The 27600-nt window shown below is 39.9% G+C and overlaps 1 protein-coding gene across 5 annotated transcripts in view; it reads left to right on the top strand.

The window, feature by feature from the left end:
* Window positions 1-27600, top strand: part of ARHGEF7 (Rho guanine nucleotide exchange factor 7) — a 142359-nt gene that overhangs the window by 47170 nt on the left and 67589 nt on the right. For 4 of the 5 annotated variants that reach the window (XM_036250363.1, XM_036250364.1, XM_036250365.1 and 1 more), the window contains exons 3-6: window positions 6867-6951; window positions 8875-9005; window positions 18068-18269; window positions 24753-24841. In XM_036250363.1, coding sequence (XP_036106256.1) covers window positions 6867-6951; window positions 8875-9005; window positions 18068-18269; window positions 24753-24841 — 507 coding nt within the window. Of the gene's footprint in view, window positions 1-4710; window positions 4764-6866; window positions 6952-8874; window positions 9006-18067; window positions 18270-24752; window positions 24842-27600 lie in introns of those variants that run through there. The other variant, XM_036250366.1, reaches the window with a different exon arrangement.

The raw sequence follows: 27600 nt of genomic DNA on the forward strand, positions 1-27600 counted from the left end.
GCCTTAAGATTTCCATTTCTGTGCTGTGACTCTTGCATTCTTGACTTGTTAGTTATGTAAACTGATAATTTTTTTTTGTTTGTTTAAGTTAGTTTGAGTTGAGTTTTACTTGCTTGCAGTTGAAAGATTCGTGCCCTAATAAGATCTTTATTATATGATGTATAACAATCTATTTAGTGATGTAAAGTTTGCTTTTCTATTTTATTATGTGGAAGATGCTTGTGATATCTAATACTGTCGGTGAATTTGGAAGCCAAATTTGGGGAATTAGTGGTCAAGGTGGTGGGTGCTCTGAGGAGCTGGTTACTCGGGGCCTCTGCTGGACAGATTGGGGAAGAACACTGGGTAGGGGTGAGAGCCTCTTAGGCCAGATGGTATCCTTCTGATACAGATGGTACAACTTCTCTCTCTGCCTTTTGTCAATAGCTGAGTGTGTCTGCACATCTGTGAAGACCACACATAGTTGTCAACTTCTTTTGGAAGCCCTTTCGGAAGTCTTATGGGAGATGCTTTTTTTCTTCTTCGAGGCCAAGGCTGAACCTTCCTGCAGGTGTAGCATCCGTCACAGTGCCAGTGAACTGGGGCTTTCAGCAGCCCCTGCTCTCTTGTGAGGCAGGCCACAGCTTGGGCGTGAGCACCTGTATTGATTGCTAGGTGGGAATGGGGTCCTGTCAGGCCTTCAGAAGTGTTCTTTCTGGGAGAATGCTGACTACTGTGAGCCTGGTAGCCTTGTCTTGCCAGGCCCAGCAGCAGTCTCTTTTGTCCTTCTCTGAGTCATCTGGAGCCTGAAGCCTCTTCTCTGGAACCTAGTCATAGGTGATGCAGCTCTGGTACAGAGGAATGCTTTACTTTTTGTGGAGTTGTAACTCATTATTCCCCATTTATTTCCTGCTTCAGTCTTTAAAAAAGCATGTCAGGAATGCCAGCTCCTGAATTTTCCCACCCCTTACATTTTTCCTTCTGCCAGGTCTCTTGACCCTGGTTCTCTCTTAATTGAAGTCAGTGATCATTATTTAAAAAGTACACCATGTTAGAGGTGCCTTGGAAAGGTCAGCCAGTTGAGTGTTTCTCCCTTCCCAGGTGAGGAAAATGGTGCCCAGGCCATGCAGTGACCTGTCCACAGGGGCCATGCTCAGAAGCGGGTTGGCCTTTAGAAGGCCTGTGCCTGCTTGTCATCCCTCCCCGCTCTTCTGGGTTTGGATTGGGAAATCATAGACTTCTGGAGCCTGGTTTGTCTGGGGTAGCCCTGGTTTATGCCTGGTGTCCTGGACTGTTTTCTGATAGAGCTCTTGTTCTCTTAAAGTGACTCAGTGTGGCTGGTGAGTCCAGTGTGTCCTGCAGTCATTACCATGTCCAGTTGGCTCATTTTCCTTCTAGTCTCGACTTTTTGTCTTCTCTGTACTGCCCCTGTGTTCAGAGCCCTCCTGCATCAGTTGGTCCTTTTAATTTTTCTACAAGTTTCTCTTCAAATTAATTATACCTTGTATAAGATGATATCCAGGACTAGCCTGTGTTGGAAAAATCAGTCTGTATTCTTCTATACTAGGTTTGGTATCAGCTGGATTAGTGATGTACTCTTTTTGTTTATATAGATAATTGTAACCCTCTGTCTGGGTTATATGATTCTGGGTTTTCTTCCAATAGAAGATGTATTCTCCTGTCTTTTTGCCTTGAAGACATTGTTGGCCATGAAGTTGAGTTTTTTAGGCAGAGACTGTTAGTAACTTCCTGTGCTCCCTGCCTACGTGGGGAAGTTAGACAAGTCTCTGAAGAAAAAAATAGTATTTATGCTGATACTTTTAGGAAGATTATAGCAGTGCTCTGCTTTGATTGGTTCAAGGAGAATGATATATTCTTGGCTAGAATATTCTTGGTATTTGGTACTTTCCCCTGATAAAGAAAGTTGTTTTTCTGTTAAAGGAAGGTGATTCTGCCATGTCTGTACTTGCATGTTTCTTTTAAATTCTCTGCCTGTAATTGTACTTTCATCCACCTGGATTTTAGAACTTTTCCCTTTAAAATAGTTTACTTTCAGCTTTTTTTTGGTTGATAGAGAAAGCCACAACCTTTTCCCGACACCCCCACCTTCGTTGACAGTACTGCTTGGATGTTTATGATTGTGCATTGTTCACATTGTATTGAAAAATGGGCTCTTACAAAAATGGGCTCAGGTGAGGTCAGCCATGATTCCCACTCTGAGAGATAATAGTGGGAAAAGGCATTGGATAATTCAGTGTTGGGCAGACAGTGAGGGGAGTGATAGTTCTACAGAAGCATTTCATGGGGGCAACTGGTTAGCTCATTATACCCACAACATTGAGCAGACCTGGAGTGTAGGCTGGTAGGGTTGTGCTTCCTCTTTCGTGCTGGTGTCTGTATTTCCCCTCACAAGCCATGTGGTGGTGAAAGAGTCCAACTCTGTTCAGGCTGAAAGGTGAGTGTGGAGGCAGGGGTCTGTGTCAGAAGCAGCAGCTTGGTTGGGAATTCTGGATGGAAACCTTAGTATTTTGATACAGAGTAAGTCAATCTCCTGTTGGAGTATGAGCTGGACTCTTTGCTGATGTTGTACATTAGCGAGGTTGGAATCAGAGAGCTTGTGTGCTGTGCTCTGTGGTGTGTGTGCTACAGAAGCAGTGTGTCTGTGTGTGCAGTGTTTGATGTGCTGCAAAAGCAGTGTGCATGTGTATAGTGTGTGCAGTGAATGATGTGGTGTATGCTACAGAAGCAGTGTGCACATGCTGTGTGTACATTGTATGGTGTGTGTTACAGAAGCAGGGTGTGTTTGTGATGTGTGCAGCGTGTGGAGTGGAGACTTTAGTCCCTTCTATGGATGGTCTTTAAGGTGTTCTAGAGCACCTACATCAGTCGAGGAAGATTTTTTTTCTTGGTAGTTTGTATTTTAGCAAATAAGAGTTTTCCTTGGTAGAATGTAATTATTGATGGGTTAGTTTTTGTTTTTGTTTTTTTAAATCCTCACCCGAGGATATTTTTCCATTTATTTTCAGATAGAGAGGGGGGGGGGGGGAGAGAGAGAGAGAGAGAGAGAGAGAGAGAGAGAGAGAGAAAGAGAAATATCGATGTGACAGAGACACGTTGACTGGTTGCCTCCTGCACGACCCTGATGAGGGTGGGGGACTGAACTGCAACCGAGGTACGTGCCTTTGACCGTAATCGAACCCACAGCTCTTTGGTTCACAGGCTGACACTCTTAACTGCTGAGCCAAACCGGCCACGGCTAATGGATCAGTTTTTATAAGAAACTTTAAGGCTTGGTGTGCAAGATTCAGAGTATTTTTTAATCTTGATCCTTTTTGAACATGCAAAGCATTTGCACATTGCTGCTTCCTATCATCATCATTGTCATCTCAGTATCCTCTCTGTTTCTCATTCCTATTTTAAGGATGAGCAACCTGAGGCTTAGAGGGCTTCAGTAAGTTGTGTAAGGCTATAACCAGGAGGGGGCATCCTTCAGGTTCAGAAGGGTTACGTGTCCTCACAGAACAGTATTGCCTCCTTCCCGCTATAAGTCTTGTCACATTAGTTCAACCCTACCTTTTTTCTCCCATAAAAGACTAGGGAGAGTTCTTAGAGAGTATTTTTATGTCCCGTTTTTAGTACTTTGGGCCTCTTTTATCCTGGTTGTATTTCATTATGCAGTATTGTTTATATTAAAAGTAAAATATTAAAAATAATGTATTTAATATTAAGAGTTTTTGGTGGAATACTAGTAGGTTGATATTTTTGTTGAGAAGATTGGATTATTCTACTGCACATTTAATTTACTTAAATGTAAACGTGAGGGTGAGTTTTTGATAATACACTTTTCTATGAGGTGTTGAGTGTTCCCTCCTTACTGTGCTTATAAGGGACCGGTGTGAGGGATGAGCCCACCTTGGGAGAGGACTCAGGACACTTTTCTTATCTCTCCAGGGAGGTGCTTCACACCCTTCTTTGCTCAGAATCACCGGAAAGCATTAATATGTTGATTCTGAGTCCCTTCCCTAGAGATTCTAATTAAATTGGTCTGAGATGTGGCTTGATTTTGTAAAGTGATCTTGGTTTTGTAAAGTTCAGGAGATCCTAATGTGCAATTATGCTCCCAATACCACCTGAAGAAAAGTGTCCCTGTGTTTGTTTCCTTCCTTCCTGCTTGCTCCATATTCCAGCCAGGGGTGAGAGTGTGCTGCTCTTAGAGTTTCAGTGGCTAGGTCTTGAGCTGGGCCAGGCTCCCAGGGCTTTTGTCTCCTTAAGCACTGAGTGACCCAGAGGACAATTTAGTGTGCTAAATGCCCTGGTCATTCTTCGATACAGGCTGACTTATTTTTGCAGAGATATTTCTGTAAAAGTTCTTATGAGGCTTTCCTCTTGTTTTCATAGTACAAATTTTCTCAGTACCCTAAGATTTTTTGTGGTTTTACTTTTTGTTGAATACATTCCTATTTCAGGAATAGTCTGTTATCATTCTCTGGAGAAGCACTTTAGTCAAAACATTTTATTGACTCATAATATGCGGGGTTTTTCCCCCCTTCGTGGCAAGCATTTGTCTCATTTCATTGTGTAGTTTCCTGTTAAGAAATGTGGGATACTTGTGAATTCACTTAAGTTCTGACGTCACATTGAACCCCATTGGTGGGCAGTTTTAGTCAACCAGACGCTTCCTGGTATCCAAGTAAGAGATATATAGTTCTGGAATAACAGGAAACTTCAGTTTTCAACATCCTGTTTTTCTGGGTTTTATGACTCGCTGCTTCACCACAATGAAGGTTAGTAGATATTTTATGTATATTTCTTTTTGTAGAATACCACAGTTTTAATTTTCTAGGCTCTAGAAGTATAACTTTAGAGCCGAAAGACATGCAGATTACCTACTCCAGCATTTTACAAGTAAGGGAACTTGATTGTTCTACATATAAGGAAACTTAGGTTTACTGAGGTTAATACTTTAAATTCTTTTAAAAAAATGTAACCATTTATTAAGAATGTAGGTGGATATATCAGCCTAGATAATGCTCTCATTTGACTTTGAATTTCTTAAAAAATAGGTATAAGAATAAATGAATTAAATTGTATAAGATGATTATTAGACTGTTCTGAAGGCTATCTCTCTTTACAGGAGGTATCTGGCATCATGAAATTAGCTTTATTTTGTATTTCAACTATATGAGATAGGGCTTCAGTAATTGTATGCAGCATGCTTAGATGTATTCACATCTTTTAAGTCTTGTAGTACCATTTAGTTTCCTCTTTCAGCTTTTAGAAAAAGGGAGCTGTGTTTTCAGCTCCCCCTTCTTGACTCAGTGATTTGATAGCCTCCTTTCTTGAAGTTTTCAACCTGTGGATTTTCTTTTTTTGTTGTTGTTCAAGTTTAAACATACCTCATGACAATTTCTACTTACTATTTCAGAAATTAAAGGCAGAAGACCATTAACTGAAGATGTTTTTTGAGAAAGAGAGCAATAATTATTCAGATGTGGAATGGCTCTTCTTAGCCATTTAGTGTAGCTAAATGGTGGATGGGTGGATGGATTGGTACATTTATTTATTCAATAAATAATTTGAGTTTTTATTGTGTGCAGTCCATTTTCCTAGATGTTGGGTGTTGTAAAATCTGTTTTTGTAGACTTTACAGTTTAGGGTGGCATATACACATTGAACAAAAAATTGTCTTTGTGATAAATGTGCTGGCGGAGCCTGGTTAGAGTTCCTGAGTATGATAAAGGAAATGAGGCTGGGAGAAGTCCTGTAAGAGTTAGCCAGGAAAGGGGGTGGGGGCCAGGAGACAGGAAAGGGGGAGGGGGTCCTGGCAGGACCTGTTAGAGGAACTGACCAAATGAGGGGAGAGGTGGCAGTCAAAGGGAGAGGAAGTCAGTGTCCTCCTGTACTGATACTCATTTCTAGATGTCTAGTCATGTTTGTTTGTTTTTGTCCCACTGAGAGAAATTTTGAAGTATATTAATACTATTTACATTTTCTTATCTAAATGCTATATCTTTCTGTTATTTGCATCTTTGAAAGAAATGTTTTCATAATTTTTCTGGCATAGTTGTAGATGATTTGACTATTTTTTTCTGTGTGGGGTTTATTTGGTGAGGAAAAGCTATATGCGGTCTTCAGCTAGTATTTGGGAATGAGCTCTGTGTTTGTTTTAGTGTGTACACATACATTATAGACCAGCTATAAGGATTCTGAGTAAGCTTATGCATCTTAGTTTTCAGCTTCCGTGTGTGTCCGTGTCTTGTGTGTGAGCGAGCACGCTCACATGCTTACACACGCTTGCACGCTTGCACACACTCGCACACTCATGCTGGGGCTGACTCGTCTTTCCCCTTGTCTCTAGGCTGCCCAGATTGGAGGAATTTCAGATTAGACAGTTCAGGTCTGGCCTCAACCCTCTGCCCTGAGGGTCAAGGACTCCCTTGCTCCCATACCGGTCCGCTTTTTGGAATCTGCATCTTTTGTCTTCCCCTCCTTTTACTCATTTCCATTCTGATGCCTGCATTTCTCTCTTGCTGCTGTTAGCTTGCCTGCCCTGTGATCTCTTGTCTTAATCTAAGAAGGGAAGGATTGGGAAACCACCCCAGCTTTCACTGGGTCTGGCAGAACTGCCTCCCTAACCTGAGAAGGGCTCCTGTTCCAGGTTATAAAGGAGGGTGGGGAGTTGATCTCAGGCCCAGGATTAAGGTACACTTAAGGAAATTCTGTTGGACCTCCCACCTCTTGAAATGGAAGCTGAGCTTCTAGGTTGTGCCACATCTTTATGATTTCATCTGGAAATCCTACATGTGGTTTTCTCATTGCTGCAAAAATTTTGTTTATCCTCCACCCAACACAAGACTCTATTAATTTTGTTTAATTTTTTCTTACAGACATTTGATGCAAATGACTTGTACCAGGGGCAGAATTTTAACAAGGTCCTCAGTTCCTTAGTGACTCTAAATAAAGTAACAGCAGGTAAGACCCTTTTCTAATTGAACTTGAGGGGTGTGAAGACAAAAGGCAAACACCTTTGTTTTTCTTTTAGTAAGACAAAATAAGCATTATCAAGTTAAAAAAATTAGGTTCTTTTGCATTAAATTTTTGGTTGTCACTTTTGCTGTGATTTTTTTTTCCGTATTAGGACAGAATCTTTCTTTTTAGGTTCTCAGGTGGCTATCAGATATTTTCCTTTCCGGAGGCAGAGCAGTTACTTCCTGAAAATATAGCAGAGGAGGAATGTCTCATTCATATGGCTATACTCATGAGCTGTTTTGAAGCTAGAAGCACTTCCTTTGGATTTTTATTCTGATTAAAACTTGTACTTATTAGCAGATTTAGTGACTGTTTTTGAGGTGTCATCATGACAGTGGAGTAGTCAATAAAGTAGCCTCTAAAGTAAACACCTACCTGGGCTAGGTTTCCTAAAGGCTATGAGGGTGTGTACTCGGGGTGCCTGGTTTTCAGTGTCCTGAGCCCCAGTCATATCTCATAGATAGGGGTGAGTGGAGGTGGGGACATAGTATACCCCCCTGGGCTCCCAGACCAAAGTGAGGACAAGGAGAGATTCTGTGCAAATTCCTCTGAGAGTGGCTATACCCTCCCATGAGCTTTAAGAAGTTCTATCTTGTGGATCTAAAAGAAGAACTTAGTGGCTCTTTTGTTTTAAGGTCATTTTTATTTTTCTATTTACAGATTTAAGTTTCAAATTTCTGGGGGAAAGTTAGACTTTGCCATGTCCCTTTTGATTAGAAGAAACCTCTTAAGTTTATTTTGTCACAGTTTCTTCTCGTTTTTGTTCTGGACCTTCAGATTGGGTGTACTCACCTCATTGTGTCTAGGAGGAACTGAGTCATAACACTTTGGGCTACAATTGTGGCTTGGAGGTCCCCTGCACTCAGGAACTGTCCCTGGTGCCCCCTTATAGCACTTGCTTTCAGGGATGGCTGTCCAGGTGCTGCTTGTGCTTTAAGAACAACTGGTAATTTGGGTTTTCCTGTGAATCTTCAGACTTTTAGTTGTTGACAACTAACTCAAAATTTTATAAGACATTACGTAAGCTAATCCAAACATCTGCCAGGAAAATAGATGTGGAGACCATCAGTTTAAAGATATTTTTACAGAAGGCTCCCCATGTAGGTTTAGGACATTGCTAGGCATGTGCATCTTAGAACAGTGCTTTCCTTAGAAACTACTTATGGTGTCCTTTTTAAAAAATCAAATTACTTAGAAGTAGGTTGCTAACATTTGCTTATTGGTTGGCCTAAGTGGAGTGTCTATTCATGAAGAGAGTCTAGAGAGAGAATTAAGCCATTTAATAGATGTTTACTTTGATCCTTTCAACAACTTTGTGAGGTGAATAAAGCTTGGGCTGCCTTCATTTTGCTGAAATAATTCTCAGAAGGGTCTGTGGCTGAAAAATACAAGGGGATTTTCTGTTGGTTTTAAGGAAGTCTTTTCCTTTTGTTGCCAAATACTAATTCTTGCTGCTTATTATGTGAACTGTGACCCTGGAGAAGTGAGCATGTGGTAGTGATCTATTGGAAATGAATACTGGATGGTGCTCTGCTAAGTAATTGAATTTGAGAGCCCCCCCACCCAGATGAAGGGAAAGTATTAAATACATGTTACAGAACATTTCACAAATTTTAAAATTATACTAGAGAAGAATTGATAAATAGTTATCTCCAGTTAATTTCTGGAAAGGTGATTGGGGAATGAGTACAAGTCATTTCTGTAGCAGACAGAATCTGTGCTTTGTTTACCGCATAAATGGCCTGCTTTGTTGTGGTCTGTGGTGCGTCCCTTGAGGGCTGCCCCATTTTAGAGTCTGGTGTACAGTGAGGGTACATGGTGTCAGGCATCTCAGCTCACTCTTTTCTTCGTTCACGACCTTTTCAGACATTGGACTGGGAAGTGACTCTGTGTGTGCCCGGCCCTCATCTCATCGGATAAAGTCTTTCGACTCCCTGGGATCCCAGCCTTCACACAGTCGGACTTCAAAATTGTTCCAGGGCCAGTATCGAAGTTTGGTAAGTTTGAGAAAGGTGGTTATTGAAATTGGAATATGTGGGCAAGTGAGTGTGTTTAGGTGTATCTGGAACAATGCACATACCTCTGTTAACAGAGTTGCAGAGTGAGGGGTGGTTTGACTTTGTCCCGTTGTTCCTTTACTTGAGTTTGGCATTTGCTCATCACCAAATTATCCCAATGTAATGCTTAATGACTGCTTTTGAGAAACGTGTATTTTGGGTGTTATAGCTTAAGATACGTAATCAGTTTAAGAGAGATGTGTGCTTTAAAATATTTCCCTTGTAACTTGCATAGTATTTTCTCACCTGATACGCACTAATGTATAGAACTGTAGGAATAAAAAGTACATATTTGTAAAATATTTAGTTGTATAAAGAAGAACGAGCTAAGGGTGGTTTTTCTCTTAATAAAGGCATGGCTAAAGTGCTTTACTGAGCCAGGATGCAGTATATGAAGGAGGGTTCCCTTATAATGGCTGGTAGTGAGATGGGCAAGGAACTTAGACTAACAGTCATCTTGGAAAGTGAAGAAACATTCATTTATAAATCGTCAGGATACAGGTTCTGAGCAGAGATTACAGGATTAACAGTGAAATTGTTACTGAGAAACTAGAGAAAGATTAAATATAGTACTGAATGGAGAAAGTGTGGCAAGAGGCCATCACATCAGCTGATCAGGATGAGACTGCTCCCTGTTGTCTTTTGAGGTAATGAATGATTGGCACTTAGATTGATTAGCAAGTGTTATGACTTTGTTTTCATGCAGCATTCTAGTAAATTATTTTATGGTAGAAACATAAATGATCTTGTTACCTGAGTCTGAAGACAGGCCGATTCTTGTAGTGTTTTTAGGGTATCATAGCTTTCTATTCACTTTAACACAGAAAGAAATGTTAAGTAAGCTAAAGGCAATCCTACAGAAATAACTGTTAATTTAATTAGAGCTGTATTTTGAAGAGGGGAAGAAATTTGGGTTTAGTTCACAAAGCTGTGTTAAAAACTGAAAGCTGATGAAAAGATAGTTTTTGCCCTGGCCGGTTTGGCTCAGCGGTTGGAGCATCGGCCTGCAGACCAGAAAGTCCCAGGTTCGGTTCCCGCTAGGGGCACGTAGTTTTACATATTCCAGTACTTTTGAACTCAAGCTACCTCTGCTCTTTATTTTTGTTTTTCCTCTTAGAGAAGTCCCGTTACTTTGTTTCTGATTTTCTATACAATACAGCATTGTTTTGAGTTGTTTTTCTCTGTGCCAGACATTGTTCGAGGTGCTTTACCTGGATGAACTCAAATAATCCTCACAGCGAATCCCATGAAGTGTAGGGTTTACTGGTAGAGGAATTTTGTAGAGTATTGGAAGTGATATGATTCCAAATTAAGAAAAAAAATACACAGACCACTTAAAAAATATTTTAAATTAGCTTTATTAAATACATGAACAAAATGTAAGAGAAAAATCAGCAAACTTTGGGTGAAGAAATATTTACTGTCTCACCCATTTACCCGTGGCAATTTTCATCTTTTTTTGTTTTTGAGTAAATAAGAACTGGATTGTAAATATATAATTTGAAGTAAAATAAAGTTAAATGTAATGTTCATAAGGAATGTTACTGAGATCACAATAAGTATGGGGTTACTTTTTCAATAGCTAGAGACATTTTTAAAGTTACACCAGAAATAAAAAGACCTCAGTCATCTCACCTGCTTTTGTATCTGTGGTTGGTAGACATGGTTATCTGCTAGTGAAATGAACATGGCAAGACGTCTCTTACCATGCTGGGTAAGAATAATTATTTGCTCTTAGGGGTTTCTGTATGTGTTATTAATAGTACTTTGAGCCCTGGCCAGTTTGGTTCAGCGGTTAGAGCGTCGGCCTGCGGTCCTGAGAGACCCGGGTTCGGTTCCCGCTAGGGGCACGTACCTCGGTTGCAGTTTGTCCCCGGCCCTGGTTGGTCGTGCGGGTGGCAGCCACTCGATGTGTCCCTTCACGTCGATGTTTCTCTCTCTCTCTCTCCCTCCCTCTATCTGAACAAAAAATGGAAAAATGTCCTCGGGTGAGGATAAAAAAAAAAAAAAAATAGTACTTTGAGGTAATTTTCTTGTATTAAAAATAATTTATAATGAAACAAGAATGGCAAAATGTTTATTTAAAGCTGGGTGATGTTAACATGGAAGTATACCTATCATTCTCTACTTTTGTGATAGAACTCTTCCATAATAAAAAAGTTAAGCTAAAATAGAAAGATAGTTTCTTGAACATTATGTGATCTCCTTAAAATAAAACCTAGCTTTGAAATTGTGTGAGGCACTACCATCCCCAAAGCAAGGATCACTATTTTCAAGGTGCTGTAGTAATTGCTTGCCATTTCTACTTAGAATGCTTCATCTAACTACCACCTTAGTGTTGGTTGTCCACATAATGTTACTTCAGTGTCTGTGAACTCATCATCTATCTATTCTAGGACAGATTTCCTGCCTTGTGATGAAGGCAGATTTGAAAATTTGTAGTGTTTTGTTTGCATTGAAATGGAAGTTTTAACTTCTTTATTATGACACTTCCTAGTTGCTTTCTGATTATTTCTTTCTTTGGAGTGTTTCTTCTTGCCCTCTTTCCAATGCCCTGCACTAAAATGAGCTCCTTATCTGACCCTGTGTTACGTGATACACCTATCACCCTTAGAAAGAGTGATTCCATAACTGAATTAAAGGTGGGGGAGACCCAGCCTGTTGACTTGGGTCATAGTTTTTCTCATATTTAAGGTTGAATTCATCTTTTTTATTCTTAAATCACTTTTATTTACTGCTTCTGGGATTTCTTATGTCTCTGCTGTGCCCTAAGTCTTGATCTGTTAACTTCTAATAAATATGACCTTGGGCTCCAGAAGTTTTCCTCAAAATTTGGGGAGAATATTTGTGAGGTTGTTGTTCCCATTATCCTTCACTTATGGGAGATGAAACTTACAGCTCTTAAAACATTTCGTCTCTCCATGTTCCCCACTTCCTCTTGGGAACACTGGTATTGAGTTCACAAAATCTATTTCTAAGGCATGCAAGACAGTAAAATGTATTACACATGGTTTTTATTTTTTTTATCCTCACCCGAGGACACTTTTCCATTTTTTTTTTGTACAGATAGAGTGGGAGGGAGAGAAAGGAAGGGAGGGAGAGAGAGAGAAACATCGACGTGAAGGGACACATCGAGTGGCTGCCACCCGCACGACCAACCAGGGCCGGGGACAAACTGCAACCGAAGTACGTGCCCTTAGCGGGAACCGAACCCGGGTCTCTCCGGACCGCAGGCCGACGCTCTAACCGCTGAGCCAAACTGGCCAGGGCTACACATGGTTTTTAAAAATATGTTTAGTTCCTCTCTACCATAAGCATAAAAAATACCATAAGCATAAAAAATACTATGCTTCTCCAAAGTACCGTATTTAATCAAGTCAATGACCATTAAAAAAAAATTAACATGTCTGAAAGTAGCATGTGTCTTACAGTTGATGTTATCATTGACAGTATTGAGTGGACTATAAAACCACGGAACATTATCTAATTTCTGGCACCTTTGATGAAATACATTGTGAGGAAACTAAAGCTGAGAGAAGTTAAAATATTTATAAAAGATCACAGGACTGGGAAAAAGTTAACCATTGGAGTAGAAATTTGGTCTTTAACTCCTTGACAACCTTTTCTTTTATAAATGAGATTATAAGTACTTTTAGGGAATGGAGGAGAGGGTAGAGTTTGTGTGAAGGTAATACACCAGGATATCCGGATTCTGGATTATTAGGATAATTTCAGAACATTCGATAAAACAAAGTACTTGATTAGTTACATATTTGAGATACTGATGGGTGGTGCTTTGACTAGAGGAGTCAGAAAGAGGCCATTAAGAGTGAATGTGGGACCCTGGCCGGTTTGGCTCAGCGGTTAGAACGGGCCTGTAGTCCAGAGAGACCCGGGTTCAGTTCCCGCTAAGGGCATGTACCTTGGTTGCAGTTTGTCCCTGCCTCTGGTTGGGTCGTGTCGGTGGCAGCCACTCGATGTGTCCCTTTCACATAGATGTTTCTCTCTCTCTTCCTCTCTCTCCCTCCCACTCTATCTGAATAAAAAATGGAAAAATGTCCTCGGGTGAGGATTGAAAAAAAAAAAAAAGTGAGTGTGGGTGGGTATAGATTACTGTTTTCAGAGGAGGTACCATGTGTGTGCCCTGTGTGGTGGTGGGGGTCACCTTTTCCCTTTTCAATTTCTTCCCATCTATTTTTATTGACCTGAAACATACATATAGAAAACTCTGTGTTCTAAGCGAACAGCATGACACATTTTTACAAGTTGAACATTTCCTGTGTATAAGCACTCAGATCAAGAGACAGAACTTGCCTGGTCGGTGTGGCTCACTGGTTGAGCATAGAACCATGTACCAAGAGGTCGCCTGTTCGATTCCTGGTCAGGGCACATGCCCAGGTTATGGGCCAAATCCCCAGTGGGGGGGCATGCAGGAGGTGGCCAATTGATGTTCTCTCTCATCAGTGCTTCTCTCTCTCTCTAAAATCAATAAACAAAACAAAACAAAGAGACAACTTGACTGGCACCACTTTGTTTTGTCTGCCTTTCTCAAGGGCATCTGCTGTTCTGATTTCTAATAGTAAAGATGAGTTTTACCTGTTTGGCATTTTATGTAAATGGAATATTAAAGCATATATTCATTTTATAACTGGTCTCTTCTGTTCAGCTCCTTATGTTTTAGACTGTTGTGGAATGTCATGTTGAACCCAGATAGAATAGTTTCAGGAGAACTTTTAAAAAGAGGAAGGAAAAAATTCCAAAATAATAAGATAGTGATTAAATACATCCTTTCCAGATTTCTGTGACACTAGTGTTATGTTAGGCTGAAACTGGTGGTGTAGAGAGCCACTGGAGTACAGCTGTTTGTGTAGTGTGCCCTCCTTTCATCCTCTTTGGCACCTTGCCCTCTAATCCGCACTCCTTAGAGCAACAGTGTAAAAATCTGTGTATCCTTTGGTGTAGTAAGTGCTGAAAGGAGGAAACTCGTGGAATCAGAAATTTTCAATGGATCTAGACTGGCTGCTTATACTTTATGCCTTTCTTCCACCTCCTCTCAAACATCTACCTGTTTTTTCCTTAGTGGACTGTCTGTTTCTGAAGCAGAGAAGGTGTCAGTGGTGTTTGCCTAACTTGTGCCTTGAGTATAGAGAGTTCATAAGTGTAGGGAGAATGTAATTTACCTCGTTTATAAGGTCCTGACAAGATACCACTGTGCCTTGACTTACATTCAGGCCAAACTTGTGTGGAGAAATGGTCTCAGTGCTGGTTGCTGAGCTGAGGTGGATGGGCTGGGCAGTAGGGTCACCCAGGAGCAGTTTGACTTCCTTAGGGGCATGCTCTATTAATTTATTTATTATATGTTGTATTCTGTTGTGGGAATTTATCACCAGGATTGGCTGTGAGCTTTTACACAAAGCCAGGATAAGTCACAAGAAAGGAGAATAACGAAGATCACAGTAGACAGCTGATGAGTGAGGACAGTGGTTTACAGAAAGAGAGAACCTGATACAGCATAGTAAGCCTGATAATGTTTCACTGAACCAGAACAAGGAAAAACATGTGCCATTTTTCCAAATGTGAGTTTCACATGGACAAGCGGGCTTTATCCTACCCTTCACCATTTAAGCGTGCTAGCAGGCACTATGTTTGAGGTAACAGTGTCAGCCAGAGCTTTCATTGCCAGCTGTCAAAAGAAGTTTCTTTATTGAATATTCTAAGTATTAAATATTAAGTATACATTAAATAATTTATTAGAGAAATATTCAATGTATTTGAGTTATTAAATATTTATAATAGAATATATAAATATTTATAGTATAGTATTTATAGTGTAGAATAGCTAAATAGTTTAGTATTTAAATAGATAAGCATTAAATATTTTAGGAATTCTTTCAGGTCTTCTTTTTGAAGATCTGCCTTAACACTGTTTTTGTGCTTTTATCTTTTTTATCTTTATGTTCAGTGATACATGTATCTAGTTTAAGGAGTCAGGCAAGTAATTCTCCAAGACTTGATATTAGGGAAAAAAATCAGTAGAGACAACAACTTTCCACTTTTATCCTTGATTCTTTAGCTATTATGCCTGTGTGTCTCTAAATAATATGTCTGTATTAAGCTTGATTTAAAAAAATTTTTTTTCATCCTCACCTGAGGACATTTTTGTACCTATCTTCAGATAGAGCAGGAGGGAGAGAGGGAAGAAGAGAGAGAGAAACATCGACATGAGAGAGACACATTGAGTGGCTGCCGCCCACATGACCCCAACCGGGGCCGGGGACAAACTGCAACTGAGGCACACGCCCCTAGTGGAAACCAAACCTGGGACTCTCCAGTCTGCAGGCCGACGCTCCAACCGCTGAGCCAAACCAGCCAGGGCTTAAGCTTGATTTTTTTTTTTAACTTGAAGTGTTAGCAATGTGGACTTCCCACAGTGTAAGAAGATGATTAGGGCTCTTCCACTGCCACTGAGCTCCTTAACTGCATAAATGCTTCCCAGCTCCTCTTCCTCATGAGTTCCATTGTGGCTTCTGTTAGGTCAGTGTTTAGTATAACATTATTAGACTCAGACTCATAATGGAGACATGCTCTATGCTGTGACTCTTCTTTCTTCCTTAACAGCTTTTTGTTTTCTGGATTTAATAATTGTTGCCTGTTTGTTTAATTCTCTGTATACCTTTTGCAGTTTGCAGTCCTAATCTTTTGCCTTTTTCTAATCTCGTACATTCAGACGTATTAGTATTTTTCACTTTCCTTTTCCTAAAGAACTTGAAGTCATCTTCTAGCCCACTTGAGTCTCTTGGTTGTCAGCCAGAATCTTGCCAGCTGCCCTCTCTGAGGTTTTCTTCATCATTGTCCTGCAGACTCCTTGTGACCTGAGTCATCTCTACCACTTTCTCTCCATCATCATTTTTATCTTCGATAATTCGCCTGTTTTAAAGGAGCACATCTTTCACTAACTTCTTGAGAAAGGGTGCATGGGAGGTAGATTTTGAGATCTCGAATATCCAGATGTCCTTTTTATCCTTAACTAAGATTTTTTTCTTTGTTTTTAGTTTTTTGAAGTTTAATTATGATGTGACTTGGTCTGGATTCTTTTAGGCTAATCCTGTTTGGTGTTCACTCAGCTTCTTGAATTTGTATGTTTGTGTTTTTTACAAAATTTGGGGCGTTTTCAACCATATTCATTATACCACTTTTCAGTGCTGTTTCGTTTCTCCTCCAGGACTCTGATGGTATCAGTCTCAGATCTTCATTATTTCCCACAAGTCCCTGGAGCTCTGGTCATTATTTTTTTGTTTGTTTGTTTTCACTCTATCAGTTTGAATAAATTTCATAAGTTTTGTTTCTTTACTGAGATTTTCTATTTTATTTTACATTGAGAAAATTTGTAATTGCTTTTTGAGGCCTTTTGATAATCAAAATCCTTTCTGATGATCCTAGCATTTGCTTCATCTCGATGTTGGTATCATTGTCTTTTCTCATTTAAGCTGTGATTTTCCAGGTTCTCAGGATGAAGAGTGTTTTCTGTTGTATCCTGGAGACTTTGGAGAGTGCCTTAGGTGGGAGATGCTAGATCCTACTTAAATCTTGTGTATTAACAGCTCATTAACTGGGTTTAGTGTGTGTTCCTGACCTAGGTTAGTAGGCTATCGTTTCATTGACAGTAACCCCTTCAGAAAGGGCTTCCAGAGCCCCTTTCAGTTATGTCTGGTCAGGCTCTCTTCCTAGTGTCATTGGGGTTCCTGATGGACAGGGGGAGGGGCTTGAGAGGATTGGGGGAAGATTTGGGGTCTTGGTCCTCTTGAGAGGCTGGATGGAAGGTGGGGAGATTCTGGGCCTGGGTTGTCCCCTGAGGCTAGGTGGAATGCAAGGGGGCAGGGGAGGATGTCTTGTTCAAAGATTTGAAGATTCTGCAGCCTGCTACCACCTGGTGGGGGTGGAGGCTGGGAATCCCTGTCTGATTTTTGCTAATGTCACCTGTGAAGGTGGAGTGCTGGTGCTCGGTGGTGTGTGGGATGTCCTACTCAGTCTGTGTGGACACCCAGGTGCAGGCTGAGTGCCAGCACCCACTGTCATTGCCTGTAGACTCTTTGCTGCTCCTTTGGCCAGGAGGGCACGATTTTCTTGGGGATTTTGTTTGTTTACTCTTATGGTGTTTTGGGTTGCAAGCCTCTCCAACACCCATTCTGGGATACAGATTGAGATAAAAGGAAACTCTAGCCAGTCTTCTTTTCTCTTCTCATGTTTCAGAGATCTGCAAATATGCTTAATCTCTGAGAAAAATGCAAACTAAAATGAGGTACCATTTTTTTTCCCCATCAGTTTGGCAAAAATAAAAACCCTTGACAATATTCAGTATTGGTTAGATACTGTGTTGGTCAGAGTGTAGCTTGGTGTAAGTTTGTGGAACATTTTTTGGAGGTCAATTTGTAAATAGATATAAAAATTTAAAATATGTCATATATGTTCAGTGACCTGAATTTAACATAATAGGCTTATTTACAGGTATGTTCAAAGATAGATGTGCATATAATTTTAATGCAGTCTTGCTTTGCAGTAGAAAAATACTAGAAATAGTCTTAAATCCAGTAATGGAGAATTGGTTAAATAAATAATGGTATAGCCATAAAGGTAGTGAAAACTCTAGTAATTATAAGCACTGCTGAAAAAAATGACTCCAGTGTATTAACTTTTTATAAGTTGTAGAGAAGTATGTATAATATAATTTCATAAAAATGCATGTGAAAATTGTACATAGTAATGACAGGAATAAGACCTTTTAAGCCATTAAGAGAGTTTTCTCCTGGACTGGAAACGGAGGTTGTAGAGTGGTCAAGGTGCACAAGGAGGTTGTGGAGTGGGAGATAGGAAACTTATTTATCAAATTTAAACCTTCCTTTGCTGTTTACAGTAATCAAACTACATTTATAATAGTGAACTATGTAATTATTTTATAATGACTAAGACTACATGAAATTTTTCTTCTTCTCTTCCTTTTTTAGGACATGACCGATAACAGCAACAATCAACTGGTAGTAAGAGCAAAGTTTAACTTCCAGCAGACAAATGAAGATGAGCTTTCCTTTACGAAAGGAGATGTCATCCATGTCACTCGAGTGGAGGAAGGGGGCTGGTGGGAAGGCACACACAACGGCAGGACTGGCTGGTTCCCCAGCAACTATGTGCGAGAGATCAAGCCCAGTGGTAAGTGGAGCATTGGCAGAAGGGACTGGTGGTTTTCCTTTAGGGTGAGAAGGAACAGAAAGAAATGAATATACTGAATATATAAGTGCTTTTGTTCTGTTGAAATTGTGTAAATCACCCTCGGCTGAGTATTCAAATTCTTCCCTGTTCTTTTTTGTTCAATGGAATTGGTTTTTTTTACTTTACCCCCACAATGGGGGTATAATGACTTCTCACCAACTGGCAATAAATCAGAGTTCCCATGACCCTCTCCTTGGGTTTGATAATTTGTTAGAATGGCTTACAGAACTCAAGGAAATTCTAGTTATGTTTACTGGTTTATTATATAATAAAGGATACAGATGAATAGCCAGATGAAGAGGCACATAGGGGGAGGTTCTGAAGGTTTCCGAGAGCAGAACCTTCTGTCCCTATGGAATTAGGGTGTGCCACCCTCCCAGCATGTAGATGTGTTCACCAACCTGGGAGCTTTCTGAATCTCATACTATTGGGGTTTTTATGGAGGTTTCATCCCATAGGCATGATTGATCATCAAGTCAAATCTCTAGCCCCTCTCCCCTTCCTAAGGGAAGGGGGTGGGGCTAAAAATTCCAGGCTTCTAATCATGGCTGTCTGCTCTCTTTCTGGTGACCAGCCCCCATCCAGGAGCTGACCCAGAGAGTCACCTCAGTAGAACAAAAGATGCTCCTAGTGCTCTTATCACTTAGGAAATTACAAGGATGTTAGCTCTGTGCCATGACTGGAGGCAGAGATAATATATATTCTATTTTACAACCACATTTGTTTATTCATCTGTTGCTGGACATTTGGGTTGTTTCCATCTATTGGCTATTATGAATAATGTTGCTATGAACATAAGTATGCAGTTATCTGTTTGAGTCCTTGCTTTCAGTTCTCTTGGGTATATACCTAGGAGTGGAATGGCAGCTCATGTGGTAATATTGTTACATATTGAGAAGCAGCTATGCTATTTCCACAGCAGCTGCACCGTTTTATAGTCCCACCAGCAATACAGAAGGGTTCTAATTTCTCCACATCCTTTCCAATACTTTTTTTTATAGTAGCCATCCTGATGGGTATGAACTAGTATCTCATTGCTATTTTTCTGTGGTTGTTGATAATAAAAACGGTATTTTTTATCATTATTATAATAAAATTAATAATAGTCAAGATTTTGTGGTTGCTTATTATGTTCTGGTTATTATATAAAGTGCTTTGTATTTGTGACCTCATTCACAAATAGGCAAGTATTGCTGGGATATTCAGGGCATACGGTACAAATAAATAATACTCTTTTAATCTATCTAAGTCTAGAACTAGCTGAGAGCATGGTAATGGTATCAAGTTGATCGGAATGGAAATGTCATTTTGACTTTATAGACACAACTGTTGGGAAATGTGGCTTAGTCTGTAACTTGGTTGGACCTGGTCAGTCCATGGGACAGCTGAACAGCCCCAGTACTGGCCCTCATCATTGAGGGCTGGAGCAGTCTGAGTCCAGGCTCTGAGATCAGCTACTTGGCTAATCTCCCATTCTGGTGATTCATTTTTCTCCTGGGAACAAGAGAACAGCACTTGGGCCTTTTTCAGGAGGATGTAGGAGTCAAGGAGGGAGGGGAAGGATGAGGTGGTAATTCCCTTTACCAGTGGAAATGAGGTGGTCACAGAGCTGGTAATGGGCACACCATCAGGAGGGCATAATGCTGATAATGGGGCACACCATCAAGAGGTCACAGAGCTGGTAATGGGCATGCTGTCAGGAGGTCACAGAGCTGGTAATGGGTACATCATTAGGAGTGGAGCCTGCTGAATGGGCAGCTATCTGCTGAATCTGGGCTTTCTTGAATTCTGCTGTAAATGACTCATTTAAATGGGGATTTTGGTCTGATAGAATACAAATGAATGAATTTGTACTTTTCAGTTACTCTAATGGAGTTTTCAAAGTTAACCTTTGCTACTTTGACTAGACAGAATTTGTGGGTCTCAAAGTTTTCTTAAGGTGACTTCTGAGAGTTATTTTCAAATTAATTTGACTGTCATCAGTGTCATCTCTTGGTAATATAGTTCGCTCTTGAACAACATGAGGTAAGGGTTGCCAACATCTGCCTGGCCAAAAACCCAAGGGAGGAAGCCTTATCGATAACAAGTAGTTGATTAACACATATTTTGTATGTTATATGTATTATATACTGTATTCTTATAGTAAAGTAAGCTAGAGAAAAGAAAATGTTATTAAGAAAATATATATTTACAGTATTTATGGACAAAAATTTACACAAAAAGTGGATCCATGCAGTTCAAACCCCTGTTGTTGAAGGCTCAACTGTAGTTGGTTTCACAGCACACTGTTACCAACAGTGAAGTTCAGCAGGGTAGCATGGACTGATTGCTCTCAAGTCCCATTTCTGAAGTGGAGTGTGGGACCTGAGAAATGGTGGGGACAGATGCAGCTCTAAGAATGAGACAGGCCATTAAGCTCTAAGAATGAGAACAGGGAAACTGAGACAAACAGCACAGCAGTTTACAGCCATCTAGTAATCCTGTCTTTCCTAAACCAGGGACATGTAAGAGGAGTGAATGGCTTACACTTCTCCCCAACCAGAAGGTAGTTTAACTCAACCCACCCAGGGAAACTGATAGCATAAATCCAATTAGTGCAATTTGCCAACTACACCCATAGACAAATGAAGTTAAGAGAATAAACCTCATTTTGGTACATCAGCATAAAATGGATGAATATTCTATTGAAATCCTCCTCTTAAGACCTCCCCTAAATGCCTAGCCTTTAAAACCCATCAAAATGAAAGTCCAGTATGCGCTCTCCCTCCTGGAAGCATGCCCTTGCTAAGTCCCCTGCTTCCCCCACAGATATGCATCTCCTAAACTCTAAGGGAACCCACGAACTGCAGTTCATCCCAGACAAACCCCCTGAACCTGTCCCCAAGGCCCCCTTTTCTCTGACTTCTTAGTGAGCTAAAGCAGACCAGCCTAGCCTCACTTCCCCAGCCCTTTCTTGTTTTACTATCTCCAGCTTTAATAAATGTCCTCTAAAATTCACCTGTATTCGCATTGTGAAGTTTTCCTGCACGAAGTCAGGAACCCACGCACTATTGGCTGGCCCTAGGGAGACCTGTTCAGTGCCAGGTCCCCTTTCTGGTAACAAGAAGAACCAACCATCACATATTTTTAAGTGTCTGTTTATGGCAAGAGTGACTGCATCACTTTGTTCTGCCTGAAATTCCCATCTTACTCTGGGTTTCCATGTGTGTGACACACACACACACACACACACACGCGCGCTTGCGCAGCCACCCACCCACCCCCCTTTACCCCTCGCCAGGCCCTTGTAAACAAGTGTATGTAACTGCATTTGTTGTTCAAGGGCTCTTGGTGCGTGTCACATGGACTCCATAGTTTACATATTCAGGTAACTTTGGAAACTTTTTTTCCTCGGTTTATTTTTTAAGTTATAAGGAGTAACATTGTCTCATATTGGTGATCTAGTGTGCTAATTATTTTTTATGTGACAGTTGAACCAAAGGAGTAATTTCTTTTGGGTATAACTTTTTATCTCTAGTGTTTTCAAATTACCTGGGTATATTCTAAGGAAAGTTACTCCGTCTGATTTTTAATGTCAGCATTTGAGACAAATACACAAAACCACATATTTTACCACATTACTTTATAACAATGGAGAATAAAATGCTAAGATCACAATAATTTTTTAGTATTGCATCATTTCAGTAATTTATGTGGTTTTCTGATTTTGGAATAGGATTTGTTCTTTTGAAATGTGTGTATGATGTTAGCATTGTAATTTACAGTGTAATTAATGCTTCATTTGCTGTAAGTAAAATGTGCCAGGTCTTAAACATACAAGACTCCTCTAACTGGTGATCTTGTTAGGTTATTTCCTTGTGAATCAAAAAAAAACTGATTTCCTTTAAATTGTGGGTTTTTCTTTTGATTTGATTTACAAATATTTTATATACAAAACTGAGGTCTTGACCTTTAAGTGATATCTTTTGGGCTGTGTATCTTCAAGCAAGTTCTCAAGCATGTCCAGTTTCTCTCTCCCACTTCTTGAGGAAGTATACTTAACCATGATTGTTTGCCCTCTTGTGGAGGAAGATGGCAGTGTTCTGGTCAGGTTTCATGTGTTTGTGCCTTTGACCTGTTTGTAGTATCTTGTTTGAAATTGTTGCTCTTTAAAGACAAGTATCTTCTAAGAGTCTGTATAAGGGTATTTCTAATGCTTGCTACAAATGCATTTGTATTCTTTCTGAATCTACCATTTTATGGAAGATATATCATTCTTACTTAGCATTTATTTTCTGTACACATTTTTTTGTTATGTAAAACCCATGGATATCTGCCACATTTTATACACACAGACATATATATATGTTTTACACACACACAGTAGAGGATTTCTTAAATTCAAGGGAGATGGAAGAAAGAGAAGCAACAGGGCTGGTTCTGGGAGTGAGTGGTTGCTGCTTTATTAAGTAAGCATGGAGGCTCTCAGTCATTAGTGGACAGTGTGATGAGGAGCATGCAGTTGGAAAATGAATCCCATTGAGGGCTAAGCTGGCTGGGTGAACAAATCATGTTCTCCTCACAAGTACAATTTCATGTTTTTATACACATTCACCAGGTTTTTTCCAAATGATTTTTTTCTGATGCGTTGAGTTAATTTCTCCATTTCTAGGTAGCTCATTATATGTATAGTAAAGGCTTTCTTTTTTTAAAAAAAACACCTTACTGTAGGTGCTGGTTAGCTTGAGATGATGAATAATAATCTGTGTGTGGCAGTGATGTGACTGTCATTTGCTGATCCACAAATCTTTAATGAGTAATCACACTGCCACTTCCTAAGTTTGTCACTTTTAATATTTTCTATTTACTTTTGACATCAAAAAGTGACATAAAATGCAAGCTGTTGGACACCGTTATTTATTTAGCTGTGAAAGAACAGCGTTTGATATAAATATTTTATGTGCAGGAAAAGGGACACATGTAACAGAACCTTGGTGGGTTTCTTTTGCATTGCTGGAAGTAAGTGTGTTTTCTAGCCCTCACTCTTTTTTGGTGTGTGGAATGGATGGTGGTTCAGTGGGATACCTTTGTACCCTGGATTACTGAAGTATTCCTGCAGAGAGGAGTACATTTGCTTCCTGGGGGATTCCCAGAGGTTTTGTTGTGCTATGTAAATCTTTGTAGTCCCGCAGGAGCATAATGTAGATTTGGGATGCACCTTGGCAGGGACAGACTCTGGGTTTTGATTTCTGAATGTTTGTGTACCCAATCCCTGAGTAGCCAGCACATTTCCTTGCTGTTCCTCTGGACTATCAGAGAAGAAGCTTGGATAGAAGCTTGTAGGCTTCTTTTCATCAGTCATACAGGTCACCAAGAGATCCATCCCATTTTACCCTGCCCAGGTTGCACCAGGGCTGTTTTATTCCTGCACTGGTTGTACCACAGACCCTGGGGCCACCCTCCCTCACCCCACACAGGCCCCACACTGTCATTGCCAGTGTTTTTCATCCCTTTTACTTTTGGCACTTATGGAATCACCACTCCCTTTTTCTTTTAACACATCTCTCTGTTTAAGTTCTGTTGTTTTTAGCATTCTTATAGTTTATTGCAAGAAAGGGAAGACCTGTTTCTTCAGTTGGACCCTAGAAAGGTAGCACTAAATTATATTCTCACCATTTTACCACGCCTCAGTAATAGTGGATTGTATTACTTTTTAGCTCTCAGACACACCCACTCCACAGAACCAGTGATAGGTATACCCATTCCATAGAACCAATGATAGACAAACTCACACATAGAACTAATGGTAGAGAGACATACCCTTCCCCATAGAACCAGTGTTACACACACACACACATTCTGAGAGCATGTTATCAGCAAGCACTTCTTCAGTACTGATTATGCTTAACATCCCTTGAATGGATATTGAATGAAAGTCATGCAATTTAAAAATTATTTGAATCCTTGCAGTATTCATGACAGCTTTTATTGTCACTTTTGTGGAAGTTCTAAAGGCAGTGTAGTTTTTTCTGGGCTTTGCCCGTTTGTCTGGGCTTCTCCTTTGTAGCTTTTGAGTCAGACCATTTTGTTTAGAGAGATTTGCATTCTGAGTGATCAGAATCCCTGAAATATAGTCCAGACCGTGGGTCTTGATGTTTTAATTTTGTCACATACCTGTCAACATTTTCTCTAATTCTGTCTGGGTAACATTTTATCTTTACTATATACTCAGCTTCCTGATCTCAGGTTGTTGAACATGAGAGGGAGATGTGGGCACTGTGGTGTCTCCCAGAGGCATGCAGGCCTTCTGTTTAGTTTCCCCTTTTTGGTAGATTTCAGTTGAGGTTGCTGGACCAGTCACATTGGGCTATATGGGGATGGGGGCTGGTGCATTTGGTTATCGCTAGTTTTGATCAGTAAAACTACATTACATTTTTATTTCAGAAAAGCCCGTGTCTCCCAAATCTGGGACACTGAAGAGCCCTCCCAAAGGATTCGATACGACTGCCATTAACAAAAGCTATTACAATGTGGTGAGTAATCACAAAACATTTTTAAAGAATACCTTGTGGCCCTGGCCGGTTTGGCTCAGCGGTTAAAGCGTCGGCCTGCGGTCCGGAGAGACCCGGGTTCGGTTCCCGCTAAGGGCACGTACTTCGGTTGCAGTTTGTCCCCGGCCCTGGTTGGTCGTGCGGGTGGCAGCCACTCGGTGTGTCCCTTTCACATCGATGTTTCTCTCTCTCTCTCTCTCTCTCTCCCCCCCTCCCTCCCTCCCTCCTGCTCTATCTGAACAAAGAATGAAAAAGTGTCCTCGGGTGAGGATAAAAAAAAAAAAGAATACCTTGTGTTTTGAATGTGTCTAAAACTCAGTAATATAGAAGATAGGTAAATTACTGAGAATATGATAAGGATATAAAAATATAAGTCATGGTCTGTCCCACACATGTAACCACCATTAATAATGTGGTATATTTCCTTTTAATCTATGTTTTATCTTATATATTTTTACATATTATATATATGCATTTGTACCTGTTCTTGTCACATAACTTGATATTGTGATTATAGCACCATACCATTATAAATCTTCAAAAATGAGTTTTTAAAAAGGTGTATAATGTGTCTTAAAGATTTTATGTGCATTGAATGCCATTATACTTATATTTGGAGTAGACTGTATTTTAGATCAATGTAGTTTCTTTGTGTCTTAACATAGTCTTTCCTGGGATTGTGTGTTTGTGTGTGTGTATACATATATGTGTATATAAAAATATCAAATAGCATGAAATTAGAGGAGAGCTTCTATCTAAACATTGTACATTGTAAAGACAAGTGTTTCAAAATCCTAAAACTTACTGCATTTTAAAACTTAACATGAGCAGTTTGTGAGCTTAAAAATATCTGTGGTATTAAATCTGATATCTAATCCAAACCTCCTTTGTCCCTACACAATTGCATGTTGTACAGAAAATAGAAAATGATATTCTTTATTTGGATAAAATTTTACATTGCTATTATATATCTACTTGGTATGATAAACCAGTAAAGTAAACTTTTGAAATGTAGTTATGTTTTGAATTCTAAGGAAAGTGTGCACCTATTTAGTTATTTTTCCCCTAATTCTAATCTTTTATTTTCTTGACCAGGGGAAATATAAATCTGAGGCCATGAGATCTTTGAATTTCTGAAGTGAAATAACAACTGATTAGTGTTTCTTTGTAGCAACCCTTTTACCATGAGTGTATCTTTTTCTGTTTTTTTTTGAGAAATGGTGAAAAATTGTGACAGATTTTTTTTTTTTTTTTTCAATTCTCAGCTGAGGATATGTTTTTATAGATTTTAGAAGAAAGGAGAGAGAGAGAGAAAGAAACATTGATCAGTTGTTTCCCATACATGCCCCAAATGGGGATCAAACCTGCAACCTGTGTATGTGCCCTGACTGGGAATCCAATCAATGACCTTTCAGTGCATGAGATGACACTGAACCAACTGAGCCACTCCTGCCAGGACAGTTTTTGTGACAGGTTTGAATGTGAGTCAGTTCTGCCACACTATAGTGTCACAGAACTTTGCTGTGAGTGCAATTTCAACTTTCTTCTAAGCATTTACATTTCATTTACCCCCAAATCTTACAGAACAAGTTGGCCTCGGGAAAAATTCATTCACTTACAAAATTAATAGGTGCCCACTCTGTGCCAGTTCCTGTTAAAGATATTGGGCATATAGCAGTGGATGGAAATGGCAGAAATTTCTCTCTTGTCAAGTGTATGTTCTAGTGCATGGATACAGTTAATTGTTTTTTTTTCACTGCCTGTATTTATTTCATTGCCTCCTTTTTTCACTTGACCGCTTGCCGTTCACTGGGCTCTGCTCATGATGCCGCTGAACAGGTGCCATTAGCAGTCTTTGACTTCTTTTCCTTGTATTGGTTAGCTCCAGATCTTCTTTTCCTGAGAAGTCCTTCATTTGAGTCTTACCTTCTACTTCCCTGGTTTCTTTTTTCTTTTCATCAGTCTTATCTGGACTCTGACTTCCATTTCAACTCTGTCGACTTTCAGAATGTTGTACTCTTCAGCACATCTTGTACCCCAACTATGAGGGGCCACATTTCTTTCCTGGTTGTACTCAACTCTCCACATCCTCTTCAGTTCTGTGCCTGTTGGATGTTTGTTCTTGGGATGTGATTCCACTAACTTCTTTGCTTTTTAGTATGTAATGTGTTACATGTGTGGTTTTGTGTACATAACCAAAACAAAAAAAAAGATAATGAATGTCTTTTTATGGTTTTTTAGGGTTTCTCAGTAGGAGAACTTAATATTTAACTGGTGGAGCTTCCTTTTCCTCTTGCATTCTTATGTGAGACATTGGTTTCTTTTCTGGGGAGGAATTGTGTAGTGAATAATAAAATCATAATCCACAGTGATGTTCCAAAGAGGGAGCTACTTACTTATTTTCTATTAGAGTTTAAAGTAGTCCCTTCTCTTGTGCAGTTGTAGTTAACCGTGCTCAACTGTGGTCTGAAAATACTACATGGAAAGTTTCAGAAATAAATAATTTATAAATTTTAAATGATGTACTGTTCTGAGTATCGTGCTGAAATCTCCTGCTCTCCTGCTCAGGACATGAATTATCCCTTTGTTCAGCATATACACACTATATATGCTACCCGTTAGTCACATAGTGGCTGTTTCAAATTTCAGATTGACTGTTGTGATATCAAAGTGCTTGTGTGCAGCTAACCCTCATTTTACTTAATAATGGCCCCAAAGTGCAAAAGTTATGATGCTGACAA

This window comes from Molossus molossus, unplaced genomic scaffold (assembly GCF_014108415.1).
Source record: "Molossus molossus isolate mMolMol1 unplaced genomic scaffold, mMolMol1.p scaffold_m16_p_9, whole genome shotgun sequence".
Lineage (NCBI taxonomy): Eukaryota > Metazoa > Chordata > Mammalia > Chiroptera > Molossidae > Molossus > Molossus molossus.